The 13,039-nt window shown below is 40.9% G+C and overlaps 1 protein-coding gene across 1 annotated transcript in view; it reads left to right on the forward strand.

Annotated features, from left to right (window-relative positions):
- The window catches only part of lrp2a (low density lipoprotein receptor-related protein 2a), a 52,939-nt gene that overhangs the window by 24,497 nt on the left and 15,403 nt on the right, over positions 1–13,039 (forward strand). Inside the window, exons 32-49 of the mRNA XM_034134706.1 lie at positions 351–517; positions 1,068–1,211; positions 1,844–1,953; positions 2,529–2,706; positions 2,804–3,017; positions 3,108–3,347; positions 3,830–4,018; positions 5,399–6,331; positions 6,434–6,599; positions 6,675–6,833; positions 6,928–7,217; positions 7,767–7,967; positions 8,454–8,696; positions 8,791–8,916; positions 9,951–10,070; positions 10,601–10,732; positions 11,336–11,537; positions 12,110–12,405. Coding sequence (XP_033990597.1) covers positions 351–517; positions 1,068–1,211; positions 1,844–1,953; positions 2,529–2,706; positions 2,804–3,017; positions 3,108–3,347; positions 3,830–4,018; positions 5,399–6,331; positions 6,434–6,599; positions 6,675–6,833; positions 6,928–7,217; positions 7,767–7,967; positions 8,454–8,696; positions 8,791–8,916; positions 9,951–10,070; positions 10,601–10,732; positions 11,336–11,537; positions 12,110–12,405 — 4,110 coding nt within the window. The remainder of the gene's footprint in view (positions 1–350; positions 518–1,067; positions 1,212–1,843; positions 1,954–2,528; positions 2,707–2,803; positions 3,018–3,107; positions 3,348–3,829; positions 4,019–5,398; positions 6,332–6,433; positions 6,600–6,674; positions 6,834–6,927; positions 7,218–7,766; positions 7,968–8,453; positions 8,697–8,790; positions 8,917–9,950; positions 10,071–10,600; positions 10,733–11,335; positions 11,538–12,109; positions 12,406–13,039) is intronic.

The raw sequence follows: 13,039 nt of genomic DNA on the forward strand, positions 1-13,039 counted from the left end.
AAACAAATCAGATGTTGAAACAACTTTCACCAGTCAATCCTCTTAATAGATAAAGGCCTTTTAGCTCCCTATTTTGCACCAGGTATAAAATACACTGAAAGAAACTTAAGTTTAGGATTACCCTTTAATCCATTTCCTGGAACCACGGTCTATTAGCTCTGTTTTAGAATTTGTAAGGGATCTTTTAAAGAACTGAGTAAGTTACATAAAATTCTAGTTTAGGGTAGGATTATTATTTTTCACAGTCGCATTAACGTAGCTTTTGTTTGTTGTGTTAATTTAGGAGGAAAGGGTTTTGAATTGTAACCGTAAGTACTGTTTATTCATTGGTTTTGGCTTTTTACTTGTAGTTGAAGATCCTTTCCTGGTGGTTGTGCGAGACAGCATCATCTATGGCATTTCCCTGGACCCAGATGACAAGACAAATGATGCTATGGTCCCTATCGCTGGGCTTCATAATGGATACGATGTTGACTTTGATGACAATGAAGAGACCATCTTCTGGGTGGAGCACCCGGTAAGTTACTGTCATGTCATGTCGCATTCAGAACAATGTAATGTCCTCCAAATACAACTTTGAGTTTAGGATTAAAGAAATGATATGTAACATTTCCCTAATAAAATGTCTCAAAACAACTAAATCTATGTAATATATGTCGTTTCTAACTACTTTCAAATCTAGAGAAAGCTGTCAAGGTTCCTTTTCAGTGAAGTGATCTCTAATAGCGACGTATCCAGATGCAAATGCATAGGACTTGTGGTTTTGCTACAAAAAGCTGTAAAAAATATACTTGTTGTCCAGTTAAGCCACATGTTAACGATACATACATTGTTAAGACCTTTGTCATTTTAAACTATACATTCTAACCGGATAAAGTGTTTTAGTGATTGGACATCTGGATCTTTAGTCGTCAGAAAAACAACCCTAGAAAACGTTTTGGACGAACAGCATTAGAGAAACACTGATTCTTTCTTCTGTGAAACTGCTTTATTCAGTGTATTCATTTAATACATCTATATACAGTATAGCTGTTTCTGAGAATATTCTGTCTTCCTGTGTGCCCCAGGGTGAGATCCACAGGGTGAAGTCAGATGGTACCAACAGGACAGAGTTCGCCCCTGCAGCCATCCTCGGCTCCCCTGTTGGCCTGGCCTTGGACTGGATAACAGAGAACCTGTACTACACCAACCCAGCTACACAGTCTATTGAGGTGATCAAGAAATACTTTGTCCTGTGGTTGTTGCCTTCCAATTATTACTGACATTAACTCTAACCAAGATGACTATTCTGTTGTGATTGCATAAGAAAATCTGAAATGAAATGCAAATAAGGGAAGTGTCAAATAGGCATGTAAGAAATGAATGATACACTTGACTTTAGTCTTGTTATGTTGTTATGCCATTTCCTGTTATGTAAAATATCAATTCTCAAAGACACAGTATCATTTTTTTAACTGTTTTACTGTCTGTTTAATTTTGTATTTTCATTATTTGTTTAGCTTAAGAGTCCAACAAACCCCCCTTTTTAACTGATATAGGCAAATGTTACTCCCTTTGCTCTGATTGCAGGAAACATTTGTATTTTCTGTTGGATGTTACAGTGACTTTTAAAAATGCTAAGGCAGATATAGGTATTGTCATTGTTTTTATTCACATGGTGTTGTGTTTAATACTTTTCGTTTTTTGGATGACATAAAACTAAAATCGTGATATATATCGCCTCACATACAGTATTGCAGTATATTGAATCAGAACTCAAAATATGTTAGAATCATCAGAATTGCCAATACAGTGTCAAACACACTAACATTAATCGCTCCTGTTTGTGTTTGTCCTCTGCCAGGTTTTGAAGTTGAGAGGGGAGGTACAGTACAGGAAAACTCTCATCACAAATAACGGCTCTCCAACTGGCGCTGGCAGTCCTGTTGGCATCGCAGTGGATCCAGCACGTGGGTAAGCCCCATTTAACACAGTTCTGGCACGGCCACTCATCCCCACAGCTACTGAGCTCTAACAGCTCCTCGTCGCCATCTGCTCTGCCTCTAGAGAGAGTCTCACCACTGCTACTGAAAACCACGCTGCACACAAGAGTACAATCAAGAAACATCCCAGACATTTTAAATCCATCTATTCCAACTGTAATATGTAAACATTGCCTCTCTGATTTGGGGTAATGTGACCAAATTAGTCTTGCAGGAATTTCATTATTCGTATAAAACGTAATAACTTCGCATAATAACTTAATTTAATAACTTAAAATTAAGTTATCTTTTTCAAACCTTACATAAACGAGTGCACAAACTTGGAAAGTGTTTTTCCATTTTCCAAATTCAAGGCTGATGTCTGAGCCACTGAAAAGCTCATATTCTGGAGATGAAAGATTCTCCCCATGATTGAAAATTGTTGTCTCAGTGGTTTTGAATATAACTACATTAGACTATTAAAAAGTAATAAGCATACAGATCTTTGGCTGAATTGTAAATGTCTGACACACAAACCCTAACCTCCATTCTTGAATGTCTTGAAAGAAAACTGTACTGGACAGACCAGGGAACAGAGAGCGGCATCGCTGCCAAGGTGGCGTCTGCAGACATGGATGGCTTGAACCCTGCCATCCTGTTCACCAACAACCTGGATCACATTGAGTTCCTCACCTTGGACATCAAAGATAACAAGCTGTACTGGGCTGTTACTAGCACTGGCATGGTGGGTCTGCACTCTTTTAGCCCTCACGAGTTGCCATTTGTTCATTCATTTTAACTTAATGTTAATATTGGTACAAATATGCGTGTGATCTCCACAGATTGAGCGCGGGGATCCAGACGGAAGTAACCGCATCACTATAGTGACCGGCCTGTCTCACCCCTGGGGAGTGGCCGTCTATGAAGACTACCTCTACTTCACTGACCGCAACTTTGAGGTGATCGAGCGCGTGGAGAAGTCCACGGGTGCCAACAGGATTGTGCTGCGAGACAACATTTCTGGACTCAGAGTTCTGAAAGTGCATTATCGTGAGGGTGAGTATCATCATCGTTCAATGCTGTCTTTTTACCTGTAGTTGTTTTTTTTCTTTTGTGCATCTTACTGTTTTCTCTCAACAAACGTAGCCTCTGCGGGAACTTCCAATGGCTGCACCAACAACATGGGAGCGTGTGAGCAGCTCTGCCTGCCTCGGCCGCAGGGTCTGTTTACCTGTGCATGCGCCACAGGTTTTAAACTCAACGCTGACAACAGGACCTGCGCTCCCTACCAGTCCTATGTCGTCATCTCCACTCTTTCTGCGATCAAAGGCTTCAGTCTGGAAGGGGCAGACCACTCTGAGGCCATGGTGCCTGTGGCTGGGATAGGTCAGTTATTTTCATACATTTCCCACTACTGTTGTATGGATGCACAGCTGGAATTGGCAGTAAGGGTTGCCAGGTTGCCACTGGAAACCATTTTGAGAACTTGGCAACTACTTTTTGGCCTTTGGTTTTCATCAGTGGCATCCATTTCCATCATATTAAAAATAGGTACAGAAAACTGAAAAAAACATATATTTAAAAAATGTCCCTATTCATTTTGAAGATGAGATAAAACACAAACTGGGTGTTACTGTTTATGTGTTTATAATGTTCATTATTAAGCTGACGGATAAGTAAATTAATCAAAAAAATACTTCATAATGGTTTAATAATGGTTTGTAAATTCAAGCTCTAAAATGAAAGTTGAATTTAGGTGGAAAAAATAAATGGATTTACCTACTGACAGAGTAACTGGACACAAAATGTTTTTGACATAGTAATTGTGTTTGATGTAATAATAATATGAATGGGTTTTCCTCCTGCAGGCCGTAATGCTTTACACATTGATGTTCACATGGCCTCCGGATACATCTACTGGTGTGACTTCAGCAGCACTGTGGCCACACAGAACGGGGTCAGACGGATCAAGCCAGATGGCTCAGGATTACATAGTGTAGTAACATCTGGAATAGGACGCAACGGGATACGAGGCATTGCTGTGGACTGGGCTGCAGGTATGCTATCAAAGTATTTGTTTAACCACATAACATAAGTACTATGCAAAGAGGTCATTTTTGATTTGATTTGATTTGATTAGATTTATTTCGAATGTGTAAAACAATAATACAAACATTTAACATGAGAATTATTATACAATACACAATCAAGCAGTGTCAAATTGATATACAAAAATATTACTGATTCTAAGTTATGTATAAACAAATGATCTACTTAATTACACATCCGAAAAGGGGTGGGAAGAAGTTCACACTTATTTAATCCCACCCCTTCTCCCAAAAACTAAATTATTAACATATATATATATATCTATATATATATGTATATATATAGATTATTTATTTTCTTAAAGAAATACATTTTTTATTGAAAAAACAAACAAACAAAACAAAAACATAAAACAACAAATAAATAAACAGATAAATAAACAAACAAATAAGCAGATAAATAAACAAACAAATAAATAAACTAACAAATACATAACAGAGGTCAATGATATTCAAGAAAAGATAAAATAACAAAATAAATAAATAAACTGCAAACACCCAGTTATGATTAAACAGAGTCATCCCTGTATCTTGTTAAAATCATGTCCTTATACCTTTTTTTAAACAGTCATACATTTATTTAAAGTACTCCCACAACACTTAAGATATAGGTAAAAGACATTCTCAGTCACTTTTTATAGAGGTGTTTGTTTTTCAAATTGAAATATACAGTATACTGTATATAGTATATTGTTGACCGTAACAATGTCTGTTACTGTTGTTCATAAAGTGTATAGTCTTTCTATGATTAAGTTATGTTCAAGCGTTTCTTTTGTTAATTGTTCCACATTTTTACTACATCTGCTTCTTTTTTAAATATATTTTCAGATTTGTGCTTATATTCAATGTGTTATACCTTTCAGACTTATATACCTTTTGCATCTTCAATAAACCACATTTCCCCCCAATGATAAATATCTTAACTTAACTGTGGGTGTAAAAAAGAAACCCAAAAGACAGCCTAACTCATTTGAACCGGCTGTATGACACATACCACATACCACAGGCAGCAGCCCACAGTCAGGAAGCTTTGTCATACTGCTGAACTCACAGAAAGAAGAGATCAGTTCCTCACAAGTGCCAGGAAAGACAATTTTATTGAATAGTTAAAATAAAAGAGACAGCTGCAGGCAGGGCAATGTTTCATTGTTTCTCATGTATGAAGAAATAACGGAAAATCTGTTGGGTAATAAAAGCAACATCATAATGTCAGCTAGTAGCATTTTACTATCATACTCAGCAGTTTAAGACTGATGACCTCATCTTCTTAAAATAAATATAAATATGTTATGCTTTTTAATATCTGGGCTAACTGGATTCTTTCCTCAGGGAATCTGTATTTCACCAACGCCTTCCTCACTGAGACGTATGTGGAGGTGCTCCACCTGAACACCACTTTCCGCAGGGTGCTGCTGAAGACCCAGGTGGACATGCCGCGCCACATCGTGGTGGACCCCAGGAACAGATACCTGTTCTGGGCGGATTATGGTCAGAACCCCAAAATTGAGCGAGCACTCTTGGACGGCACCAACCGCACAGTTTTAGTGTCATCAGGGATTATTACTCCTCGAGGTCTCGCTCTGGACTGGCAGACTGGCTACGTCTACTGGGTAGATGACTCCCTGGATATGATTGCACGAATCAACCCTCAAGGAGGGGAGACGGAGATAGTCAGGTACGGCAGCCGCTACCCGACTCCTTATGGAATCGCAGTGTTTGAGAGTAGTATTATCTGGGTGGACAGAAACCTGAAGAAGGTTTTCCAAGCAAGCAATCAGCCCGGCAGCACAGAGCAGCCTGCTGTCATCAGAGACAACGTCAACATGCTGAGGGACGTTACAATCTTTGACCAGCGCACTCAGCCTACCACTGCCCAGGAGCTTAACTACAACCCCTGCTTGGAGGCTAATGGAGGATGTACCCACTTCTGCTTCGCCCTCCCCGGTTCCGACAAAGATAACCAGAACAAAAAATGCAGCTGTGCTTTTGGGAATCTTGCAGCCGACAATGCGACCTGTGTGGTGTCAAGGGATGATTATCTCATCTACACGACTGAGAGCACTGTGCGCAGCCTGCGACTCGACCCGGAGGACCATGCGCTGCCCTTCCCTGTGGTAAACGTGCCACGCACCTCAGTGGCCCTGGATTTTGACCTCACAGACCGCAGGGTCTACTTCACACAGAGCTCAGGCGCAGGAGCAAGCAAGATCAGCTACATCAGCCTGTCCTCTCCCACCGCAGCTCCTGTAGAGGTGGCTTCAGGTAGGTTTGGCACTTACACAACAACATACACTTTTATTTAACATTTTCTATGAAGGTGCCGATACCATTGCTGATGTTGCTTTGGTCCTCCCGTTTGGTCAGATCTGGGGGCTCCGGATGGCATTGCTTATGATTGGATAAACAGAAGAATCTACTACAGTGACTATGTCAACCAGAGCATTAACTCCATGTCTGTGGACGGTGCTCAAAGGACTATCGTTGCCCATGTGTCGAGGCCAAGGGCCATCATGTTAGATCCCTGCAGGGGGTAAGTCCCACACAACACACACTCCACACTTGTTCATTAGACTTAACTGAGATTAAACAATAATCCCTTCCACAGATACATGTATTGGACAGACTGGGGAACCCATGCAAAGATTGAACGTGCAACCTTAGGGGGAAACTTCCGGACAGAGATTGTGAACAGCAGTCTTGTGTGGCCCAATGGACTGACCCTGGATTATGAAGAAGCGAGACTGTATTGGGCCGATGCTAGCTTGTAAGATTTGAAAAATCCCACTGTTGAAATGTATACTGAAGTGTTTCACCGTGTAAAACTACAACTATTATCATTATTTTTGCTCTGCCATCAGACAGAAGATTGAGAGATCCTCTCTCACGGGGTCCAATCGGGAGGTCATCGTCAGCACAGCCATCTACCCCTTTGCTATGACCATGTTTGGCCAGTTCATCTACTGGACTGACTGGAACACACGCAGCATCTATCGGGCCAACAAGCACGACGGCTCTGACCAGACGGTCATGATCCAGAACCTTCCATCTCGGCCGATGGACCTCCATGTTCTGGCCAGCAGCAAGCAGCAACAGTGTGACAGTCCATGCCAGCAGTTTAATGGAGGCTGCAGCCACATCTGCTCACCCGGTACATACTGTCACATACTGACGCTTTGTTTTATCATATTATTGTTTAATTGTTTTAAAACCTTTGTCAATTGGAAGGATCCTTCTAGCTATTGATATAATTATAAATGTATTATTTTTAAGGTTATTATTCGGTCTCTAAAATATCAGGGAGGCGTGTGCTGCAGTGGGTTGAGCGTGGTTCAAACCCCACTGCAGCCAGCATGTCGTTGTGTCCCTGGGCAAGACACTTCACCCCAAATTGCTCCTGTGGGGATTGCCCACAGTATTGAGTATGTAAGTCGCTTTGGATAAAAGCGTCTAACAAGTAACATGTAATGTAATATCAGAAAATACAGTCATTTTAATGTGTATCCCAGTTTTTTTGTTTTGTTAGTCAAAAATAACTTACAAATTCTAATATGATTAGAATAAGCAGTTCATTTGCAGTATTTTGTGCATTACTTTAATGATAACCTAATATTAAAAAAGCCAATTACATTTCTGTGGATCAATCATTGCAGCTTTGACTCTGATTATATGAACTGTTGATGAAATGTTATCTTGTTAGGACCCAACGTAGCTGAGTGTCAGTGTCCATCCGAGGGCCGCTGGTATCTGGCTGACAACAAGCACTGTATCCCTGATAACGGGACGCGCTGCCAGCCGGGTCAGTACGCCTGTATGAATGGCCGCTGTATTCGTGCCCAGTGGAAATGTGACAACGACAACGACTGTGGAGATGGAAGCGATGAGTTGGAGAGAGTCTGTGGTAGGATGTTCTTAAAAGGGCTCTAATCATTATTTGTTTTTAAATTTGCATTTCTTATTTGTTTTGTTATGTAAAATCTCACGGTTGATTATTATTAGTTTTAGCTATCCTCAAAGAGCGCTTTCACCTTCTGCATGAGTGAATTTCTTCTGTCTTGATGCAACTCTATATCTTTTACCTTCACTAATACTAACAACTTTTTCTGTTTCTGCTTCAACAATATTCTGTTTTAGGACATAAACCTGACTTCAACAACTTTGTTGGTGTGTATGCTTGCTCTTCACGATAACATTAACATACCTAATTCTTCGCTTTTAAAAGAAATGAACACTAACAAATGAATCAATGTGCTTATATCTTTGCATGCAGTCCCACAGCTGCTGTCATCTTTTATTGCCTTGTCAGGTAAAATGAGTTTCAACTGCGTTTCTAATCGGACCTCTCCATTGGCCGTAGCTCTGACATGTTCTTAATTGTGATTGGCAGCCTTCCACACCTGTGAGCCCACAGTGTTTACTTGTGGAAATGGCCGATGCGTGCCGTACCACTACCGCTGTGACCACTACGACGACTGTGGAGACAATAGTGACGAGGCGGGCTGTCTGTTCAGACCATGTGACCCCAACACAGAGTTCGCCTGCAACAATGGCCGCTGCATTGCAAAGGACTATGTTTGTAATGGGATCAACAACTGCTATGACAACGGCACCTCTGATGAACAAAACTGCCGTGAGTATCCTAACATTGCCACAGAAATCATCAAGGTAAATGTCAAAATGAACCTCTTATTACTTATAGTAAATATCCATTTTGTTCATCACAGCGGAGAGAACCTGCCAGCCAGAGCAAACAAAATGTCAGTCAACCAACATCTGCATCCCACGCTCATACCTTTGCGATGGAGACAACGACTGTGGGGATATGAGCGACGAGAGCCCTACACACTGTGGTGAGTCCTGCATACAGTGTTTTTTCGTGATGCTAAATCATATTTTCTTTCACTATTAATTGTAAAACTTATCTCATGAAGTTACAGTCATGAACATGTATTTTGGCTACATTATAATAAGGGTATCCTGATGTTGAGAATGCTCCTCACTAAGGCAGTTAAATGGGACAGAAAAGCTAAATAAGACAGAGCTTTAGAAAACATAATTAACAACACCTGTGCGCTATGAAAATGTCAAATGTTGGTTGCTAAAACTTAGGCTTGACATGCATCATAGGTGAAGCATTGCATTTTTTTGGTCAAACAGTCCATCGCATTCACTGCAAGAGCATCCCTTTCCCAAACTATAAGGGTTTTACAGAGAATATTGAGTGAAAAATGACAAACATTGGCAGCATCTACCGTCATTGTAAATAAAACCATAAAATAGATAGATGGATACTTTATTGTTATTGTACAAATATTCAACGAAATTCAGGTGCACTCAAAGACCGGACTCAAAATATACTAACAGGTAATGAACAGAATAAAAATAAATTAAATAAATAAATGCTTGCATTCCATACTCACATTTTTACACACATGCAAATATTTTCATATATTAAAATTTTAATTTGACTTTTAATCAGTCTTGGTAAAACATGTTTTAATATGCCTTAAATTATGAGAGAAGAGATGTAAAAAAGTCAGAAACATGTTGATTTTTTATATTATAAAATATTTTTATCATTAAATATATAAACGCATTTATGGTTTAATTTTTTGAATTTAATATTTCTAAATCTGTTTTTCATTTATTTATTTATTTTTGCATTCTTTAGTCACTTTTTACAAAAATGTTGGTCATACATAGAAGAAGCATGGCATTACCATTTCGTCATCTTTTATAAGAATGCCTCACAATAAAACAAAAGTGAAGCCAAGAGTCAGAAACAAACAAGGGTCTCCCCCCCCCCCCACCCCCCTCCATCAGTATGATTCCCACACTGCCAATCCATCAAGTGATTTCATGCCTTTCTACGTCCCATGCACAGAGACATCCACATGTTCCCAGAGTGAGTTCCGTTGCTCCAGCGGGCGCTGCGTCCCCGCCCACTGGTACTGTGACGGGGGGGCTGACTGCGCCGACGGCTCTGATGAACCCCTCTCCTGCAGTGAGTGTCGCGCAACTCTCTCTCCCCCCCCCCCCCCCCCCCCCCCCCCCAAAACGGGCCTTTTGACTTTGTGTGCCCGCCCATTATCAGCTGCTCCGTTATTGTGTGTTTGTGTCTGCATCTGTGTGTCGGTGTGGGAGAGTGCTGTGAGTGATGTATCGCAGAGTGTGAGTCAGTGGTGTATTTCTTTGTTGGCGATGTGGTCAGTCAGGCCTCCCATTGTGAGCTGCATTCCTCTGTGGTGACGCCCCTCGGTGTCCTCCGACAAACAGCACCTCCCCCTCCCTTTGTCCATCAGGGGTTACAGAGCCTCACTTTGGCTTTTGTTTAGATAGCTCACCATGCATGGGAATGTGGAGTTGCCATGACTATTTTGAAAGCTTTGCCACTGTTGTATTGTGCCTTGGTTATTAGTGGAAAAGCAGTGGGGGAAGTACCTGAGGAAATTGGAAATCTCAAAAAAAGAGAGAAAACTAAATAATAAAAATAAACTGTGTCGTGCAGTGATATAATGTGATTTTTTCCCGCAGTCACACAGATCAGAACCTGCAACACAGATCAGTTTCGCTGTGATGACGGCAGGTGCATTGCCTCATCCTGGCTCTGTGATGGGGACAATGACTGTGGAGACATGAGCGACGAAGACCAGAGGCATAACTGTGGTATGCATCCTTTCACTACTGCCTATGCTTCCTCTCTTTCCACTTCTCCTTTCTTTACATCCTTTTTCTTCCCACCTCCTTCCCTTTCTAGACCATCCTCTTGTTCCCCATCACTTCTCCACTTGCCCCCTCCTGCTTCCCTCATCTTCTGGTTATTCAGGACGCTGATGGATTAGGATACTCACCACTGGGGGAGTGTTGTGTGGGAGACACTGACAGTCAGTGCCCTGCATCTTGTAGTCTCCTGTAGATGGAGTTGACATTCCTGATTTCCCCTGCCTCACTCGTTACTTTGTGCATGTCTCCTTTCTCTGACTTCCTGGCTCAGGGTGGATCAAGACTCCTATGTCTCACCAATGTTTGCTCCAACAATAAGATGCCTGAAGCTAAAGACTTCAGCGCTGCCTGAGCCTCTGTAGGAGACTCACTTCAAACAATGTGGATCAATCACATTAGACGGATAAGGAATTTCAAGTCATGGCTCCATGTTTTGAAATACAGTTTGGAATGTTTGGATTGCCAAAAATGCAGGTTGACATTGGGTCATCACCATCATTATTTAACTTCCGGCGTTTCCCTCTGCTTGATTTTGTTTTTTTCCAGGCAATCGCACATGTACAAGTGCAGAGTTCACCTGTGTGAACAACCAACCCCCTCAGCGTAAATGTATCCCACATGACTGGGTGTGTGATGGAGACGCAGACTGTGCAGATGCTTTAGATGAACATCAGAATTGCTCTCGCAGATCCTGTGGCATCAACGAGTTCAGCTGTAACAATGGCCTCTGCATACGGAGCTCCTACAGGTTGGAGAAACTCTTTTAAAGGTCTCCTATCATGTAAAATGCACTTTTTGTTGTCTTTTATACATAAATATGTGTCCCCGGTGTGTAAGGAGACTCACAAAGTGTCAGAAAATACAACCCTCTCTCTTTTCCTCCGTACCCACATCTCTTACAAACGGGGGGACAACGGAGCGAATCCAGACTTGCTGTCGATATTACGTAATATCGGAAATGTGGGCTGGCTTTACGCCCACGGCCCTATCAGAAATGTCTCTATCAGAAACAATGCGTGATGTTTTGGAAGTAATATGGTCTGTGTTACATTAGCAAGCATGCTAACACTCAGAGCTAACCTGTACTGGAGAGAGTATGTGTAAAGAAGCAGGATATAAAAGGTACTCACCTTGTGGTAAACCCGTGAGAGAAAAAGCATTTGAGCTCCATACTGTTTCAGAAATAATCCTTGATGTGGTTTTGAACATAATATGGCATTTAATCATGGCAGCATTTAGCATCTGCCGATAGAATTTCAAATATTTTTTGGGGCCCAAAAGATCTGGCAGTGTGAGTTTATCAGTGTCTTCTAAAATCAGGTGTGATCGTCGAAATGACTGCGGGGACAGCAGTGACGAGCAGGACTGCACCTACCAGCCGTGCCAGCAGCACCAGTTCACCTGCCAGAACGGCCGCTGCGTGTCTCATGACTTTGTCTGCGATGGCGACAATGACTGCGGGGATGAGTCTGATGAGCTGGAGCATGTGTGCCGCACACCAGCACCCACCTGCCCGCCTGGGGAGTTTAGATGTGACAACGGACACTGCATCTCCCTGAGCAAAGTGTGCGACAGGAGCGACGACTGCTCCGACAACAGCGATGAGAAGGGATGCGGTGAGTGGGAGGAAAATCTCTGAAAAGTTGGACAAAATAACCTTTCAACCTTTCCTTTTTTCTGTTTTTGCCCGCATTTAGGCTACTCTGTGAGCTTCCTAACCCTAACTAGGATAATACTGTGAATTTAATTATGTCTGAGCATCTTATATTTATAGCTAAGGTCAGAATAATGAGCCACAGTGTAAATAAAAAAATATAAGAATTAATAAATAAAGCATAAAATAAAAAAATACAAGAACAGAAGTAATTCACATTTGTTTAATTTTTCTATTTTGGATGCTTTTGTATTTTTTACTTTTTATTTTAATTATCCAGAATATGTTATACTGTTTTGTTTATATTGTTTATATTTGATATCATATTTTTCATTTTTTCATTTTATTTTGAATTGTTAAATCTGTTTTCCACTTATTTTAAGTATTGTATTATAAAGTCTGAACACACTTCTGCTTCTGTGATGAAAGAATGTCCCAAACTGGAATCAATAAAGTATCTATCTATCTATCTATCTATCTATCTATCTATCTATCTATCTATCTATCTATCTATCTATCTATCTATCTATCTATCTATCTATCTATCTATCTCTCTATCTATCTCTCTATCTCTCTATCTATCTCTCTATCTATCT

The sequence above is a fragment of the Trematomus bernacchii genome, unplaced genomic scaffold (assembly GCF_902827165.1).
Source record: "Trematomus bernacchii unplaced genomic scaffold, fTreBer1.1, whole genome shotgun sequence".
Taxonomy (NCBI): domain Eukaryota; kingdom Metazoa; phylum Chordata; class Actinopteri; order Perciformes; family Nototheniidae; genus Trematomus; species Trematomus bernacchii.